Source organism: Tinamus guttatus, unplaced genomic scaffold, assembly GCF_059628265.1.
Source record: "Tinamus guttatus ecotype Peru unplaced genomic scaffold, ASM5962826v1 Tinamus_guttatus_pri_ptg000004l, whole genome shotgun sequence".
Taxonomy (NCBI): domain Eukaryota; kingdom Metazoa; phylum Chordata; class Aves; order Tinamiformes; family Tinamidae; genus Tinamus; species Tinamus guttatus.
In genome coordinates this window covers 7,982,520-7,988,240 of record NW_028288538.1, presented here as the reverse complement: position 1 = coordinate 7,988,240, position 5,721 = coordinate 7,982,520, and the positions used below count along the sequence as shown (strand labels likewise).

The window sequence follows — 5,721 nt, the reverse complement described above, 5'->3', positions numbered from 1 at the left end:
GAACTCCCTGAGGGGGAAGGAGGTCTTTGAAGCTACACATTCAAATCTTCAGAGAAAGATGGTGATGAGCACTCATAGAGACAGTATGGGAGAGTTTGCAAAAACGGAATAGCACCATAAAAGTGGCTCTCCCCGTTTTCCATATTGCTGGAAAAGATGTCCCACCTTTGTGTTCCCTCTTTGAGCAGGAGTTATATAAAGACCTCCTGAATGATGAAGAAAGTTTATCTATTTTTTTCTATCCAGTTGGAAACTTTTACCAGTTTCTTCCAATACCTGCGAATTAGAAATAATCCACACACCTACAGTACATACTGGAGCCTTAACCAATGGCAATGCTGAGACTGGGGGGGACAGGGCATCTGCCTGCTCCTATAGCATACATCTTTTCAGGCATTTTTTATAAAGTCCTTAACCTTTGCTGGCATTACATTGCAGAAGCCCCTAGAAAATGCCAATTTATACCGATAAAGAATGTGGTAAAAGACGGTGATTTTAACAGCAGAATCTTACTATTTACAGAAATAATAAATCATTCAAGAAGACGTGCTTTCTCTCTCTGCAGTTCTCTTTCACTTCCGCTGTGACATATTCCACAGCCTACACATTATTAAGTCATTAGAGTTACAGGAACTTTTTGTGGTAAAGAAAAAAAAATTCCATCAATCCCCGAAGATAAAAAGCTGTGTGCAAGCTCTGTCGTGCTTACTGCCTCGCTTAGAGCTGTGCACTGCTCTCTGAGTTGATTCTAAATGGAAACCGCTGAGTTTTATTACGTATACTATTTAGCTCACGATTATCTGCAGTATGTTCTTCAAGAATCACATCTCGGGCCAGCCCAGACCAGAGTTGCTCACGTCCTGCGGAACATTGCATCTTCACTGCAAGATCAAACAGAGGAGGCTCTCCGACCAATCTTGGATAGGATCGATATTGACTCTGTAGATGTTGCCAAGAGAATTTTCAATGGAGTCATGGAAGAAAAATTTGCTGATGGAAATACTAACTGGGGACGAATCATGACCATATTTACCTTTGGAGGACTTCTCACTAAGAAGCTTCAAGAGCACGGAGTTCAGCTCACAGGAGAGGAGAAGGAGCAGATTTCTTACTTCATCACAGAGTACATCATAAATAACAAAGCTGAATGGATAGATGCGAATGGTGGCTGGGTAAGTTGCAGTCCAGCATCTTGTCATTTTTTTACCCAAGTGTTGACTGTTCTTAATTAAGGAAAAATATTGTTACTGATCGTGTCAAAAACATTATATTCTGGGCTTTATTTGGTAGCTTAGTTTCTGATATCTGGAATCTCTCCTTGAGACTTGCAGTAAAAACTTGGCTTCTGCTTGAAAGGGACCAATGCTAAAATATATTTTTCTTTTAGAAAAATCACTTTCTGTACCTTTAACAGTTAAAATCTTATAGTTAGTCTTGATTCATAGGATCATGTCATAATTCAGACTGGGAGGGATATTAGGAGACCACCTAGTCCAGCCCTCACACTCAAAGCAGGGTCAACTATGAATTCCAACAAATTTTCCTTTATTGAACTCAAAATTCAATGGCATCCCTAGGATAGGTTCAGCAAATAATTATGCTTCTGTAGAGGAGCTGGTTGAAGCTGAAGTCGAGCAGGGAGCATACAGGGGTGATCCTCAGAGCTTAAGTCAAGGCTTTTGCTTGCAGTGGATTTCAATGTAGCCACTAATTCATCCCCCAAGTCTGTTCACTTGAACAAATTTACAGCTAAATACAACCAGCGTCAAATTGTAGGTTTATTTTGGGCTGAGATAATCCTACAACCTTCATATACCAATAGTCAAATCGGTGACAAGTCTTCCTCAGTTTGTGTGCTCTTTTATCGAACTGCTGAATTTCCCTTCTGCTGCTGGAGGGGGAGGTTCCTTTCACTTTGCAGAGTCCCATTACAGCGCACAGTAATTTGTACTGCACTTATGGGAAGGGGAAATTAAGTGACATCAGTGTCAGATATTTCCCTGGTACTTTTTTCCTTCACCTATTTGTAAATGGTACTTTCTCTTTACACCCCTCTCTATTCCCACTTCCCTTATATTTGATATTATTTTTTCCCTCACTTGTTTTCTAGTTTCTTCTTTTTTCTCTTTATTTTCCTTTTGCTTGCTTTAGTCCTTTCTCTGGTAACAGCAAAAAAAAGTGATAGTCACTCATCCTTCACACATCAGATTTATTTTGAAGGCTCCTTTCTCCGTGTTTTCCAGAGACAATCCTATCTACAAGAAGTATCAACACCAGACAACATTCTCTGTCATAATATGTAGTTCATCACAGTAAAATAATGAGGCTTAAAATAATAAAATTATAATAATTATATTCTAAATAATGCTAAATATTACACTTATATTTATATCTATAAATAAATACAATTTATATTTATAAATATAATATTTATAGTATAAAGTCATATTTTTAAAAAAAAAAAATCAGCTATTTTAAAAAAACCCTGTTCACCCTTCTAAGACAGAGCACCTAAAAGTTGACGCTCTGTGCACAATGGTGTAGCACTCTTAACCTGAGCATGAAGTGATGTATTTTTCCTCATTATTTTTAAGCTCTCCCTAACTGTGCATGCTCTTTTTTCCACAGGAAAATGGCTTCCTGTCGAAGTTTGAAAGGAGATCACTACTGTCTCTCTCCAAAATTACAGCCGTATTGATGGCTTTTTTCTCCCTGCTCAGAGAGTACTACTGAAAAGAATGGGCCTGCCATGTGTATAAAGTAGATATTGCCCCAAGCTTCATAGCCAAGCTTTCCTCCAAGCAATATCAAACTGGAGAATACTTTCCTTGCATATTTTTTTTTAATTTATTTGTATTTATTTTTACTAAATACAATATTTCACATGCTATCGTAATGGCCAAATGGTCCTAGGACCCTCTGAAGAGGAGCGAAAGCAGCATCGTTCAGCAATGCAAATCAACCCTTTCAGGCAGGACTATTTTGAGAGAGTGAGTTCAACATCTGGATCTAGAGAGTTTTTGGAATCTGTTGCATGTCTATGAAAGGACATTGTTTATTTAAATACAATCCAATGGGTTAAGAAACAAGTTTTAATCATCTCATTTGTTTTGTAAATGAAGTACTATGTAATGCATTTTACTGCAACATTTGTATAAGCAGAAGGGTGAGGGAAAAGGGAATGCTAATTCCAACACAGAAGAGTGTGTGGCACAGACTAAACAGTCTTTGGGGAAAGAGCAATTTGTGGAAATTGGCAACTTAAAAATGTGCACTCACTTATTGTTAATGCAATAGTATGGGTTTAACAATTATTGCTGTATGTTTTTAATTGCTCATATCTACAGTAACTGCTCTTTCAAATTTTGGTAATGTAGTCACCTGACTGAACTTCTTTAGACAAAACAATTTTAAATAGAAAAAATGTTTTAAAAACAGAAAAATGTGTAAATACACTAACTTCTGAAAAATAAATTGTGTATTTTAAAGTTTTACAATTGCTTTTTCTTTTTTTTTTTTTCTTCCAGAAAACCTGGAGGGTGGGAAAAGGGGAACCTAATTATCTAGATTAGGTAACTCTTATAAAAGTTACTAGGGAGCTACTCCAAAATCTAAGTATGGGTTTGAGTCATACTCGTCCATTGATGGCTTTAATTTTCTGCAGTAGTTCTTAGGTATTACCTGGTAACTTGCATAAGAAATGGGCAGCCTTTTGGCAAAATAAATTAAATGTTTCAGCTTTGATGATAATACTTTGTATTTTGGGATATACCGCAAATTCAGCAAATTCATAAGTGTTTTCTCATAACAGGTTTCCAAACCACAGTCTGGGGAAATGTCTATTCTGACGCAAATTCCATTTACTTCCAAACTTTATACAGTAGTATTCAAGAATTTATTCTAGAACAGTTTGTCTTCAGCTGTGGGGATCCTTTCTCATACATCGGGGAACTGAGCCTGGATCTAGACACTCTTTTGTGGACCTGCTGGAAGACAAACTGCTGAGGCAGCTGCGGGTCTGGGGCACTTGCCGCCAGGTCAGTGACATTATTCTCGCCCACAAACTCTCTGCATGGTCAAGGCTTTACGATGTAGGGAGAATGAGCTCACCACCTTCTGACAACCATTTCCTCATACACTTAGTGAGTTTACCTAGAAAACACAACTGATGTTAATGTTTGCTAGAAACTGTATTGCTCCCTCTCCTCTGCTCTTGTCTCCAATGAAAGCAAGAAAGATTATTTAATATATATAGTAGGGCTTCTGAGATAAACTTTGTTGTTGCTGACGCAGAGATGGCAACTCCCTAAGGGGAGGTGGAAGAAAATGTCCATTCCCAAGATAGCTATGCAAATTTCTATCAGGAATGACATTGAAAGCACACTTTGAGACCTATTTACTTATTTGCAATTTAAGTCTTCTTGATAGGACTTACTATTCAGTTACATTACTATTCAGTTCCCTTTCATACATAGTTTTAATTAAGTGCATATTGTAGTATAGCTAATATTAGGTGTTAATATTATAGTCACATCCTTTTCTACTAACGAGTAACTTCTATTCTACCGGGGAGTTAATTTTTTAAATGAAATAGTAACCTGGCCTTTTAAACAACAGAGTTGGTGTCCTGATTTTAGAATGTGCGTTTCTCAGATAAAACCTGGGTTTAAATAAAAGTCTGGATCATTAATGGCCCAGTGAACTGAAGTTTGTCTTCAGCAGTACTGAATCTCCTTTGTTCTACATTTGAGAACACAGGAAAGCAATGATGAGATAACACTACTCTAAATGCACATAAAAGGAGAACATCTTAAAACATGGGGCGACTATTTTAAAGTCTTGTAAAACACTGAACACTATAGATTTGCTTTATTAGCTATACACGACCCTGCCTCGTGTATTTTCCGAGGTGCCAGGGCCACCAGCACTGAGAACCCCCCCAGCTTTCAGGTGATGTACGGGGAAGCCAGCGCCACGTCGAGGGCAACACAGAGGCGAGAGCGGCAGCGCAGGGCAGCCCATGACTTCATCACGTCGTCACATGGCAAATTGGCGGAAACGTCACCAAAAAACATGCAGGGCACATTAACGAAAACATCTAATCCCACCTCCCTAGTAATGGAGAAATGTTACTTTCCACACTTAAATTAAAGCTGGTTCAGTGTGGAAAGGGCCGAGGGCCTCCAGCCCTGCTGCCGCCTCGCTCAGGCTGTGTCCTGACCCCACTCTCTTTCCTGTGATTCACAGAATCTCCCTAACATCCCAGCTCGGCTGCCGCCGGCACACGTAACAGGGATGTGGAACTGCTGCTGAAACTCTGGTGAAAATATCCCGCTGAATTGTGATTTCCCTTTCTACCGCACCCTGCAGAAAATTCTGAGAATTTTCTCCTGCCCTCAGCAGCAGAAGCAAGCGCGGCCGGGGCTGCCTGGAGCTCCCTTGGGGCTCCCCCGGCCCCCGGGGGCTCTGGGGGACTTCCACGCCGGCCTCGGGCGCTCCCCACGCGGGGCCGCGGCGAGAGGGAGCCCGGGGCGGCCGCCGCGGCCCCTCCGGCTCGGCCCGGCCCGCGGCCCGGCCGGCCCCGCCGCCCCCTTCCCCGGGCGCGGCCCCAGCGCGGCCGGCGGCCCCGGGGGCGAGGCCCGCGCGGCGCCCGCTCGCGCTCACTCGGCGCATGGAGGCGCGCGGGGCGGGCGGCGGCGCGGCCGGGGCCTGGGCCGGGGC

The 5,721-nt window shown here is 41.6% G+C and overlaps 1 protein-coding gene across 1 annotated transcript; it reads left to right on the top strand.

The window, feature by feature from the left end:
• The first annotated feature begins 525 nt into the window (after positions 1-525).
• On the top strand, positions 526-3,418 carry BCL2A1 (BCL2 related protein A1). The gene is made up of 2 exons (XM_010217444.2): positions 526-1,172; positions 2,629-3,418. The coding sequence occupies exons 1-2, from the start codon at positions 753-755 to the stop codon at positions 2,731-2,733; spliced, it is 525 nt and encodes a 174-aa protein (XP_010215746.2). The 5' UTR covers positions 526-752; the 3' UTR covers positions 2,734-3,418.
• The last annotated feature ends 2,303 nt before the right edge of the window (positions 3,419-5,721 follow it).

Coding starts and splice junctions, on each gene's coding strand:
- BCL2A1 (XM_010217444.2), top strand. CDS start 753: ATGGAAACCGCTGAGTTTTATTACGTATACTATTTAGCTCACGATTAT. Junction 1,173..2,628: donor TAGATGCGAATGGTGGCTGG/GTAAGTTGCAGT, acceptor TTTTTTCCACAG/GAAAATGGCTTCCTGTCGAA.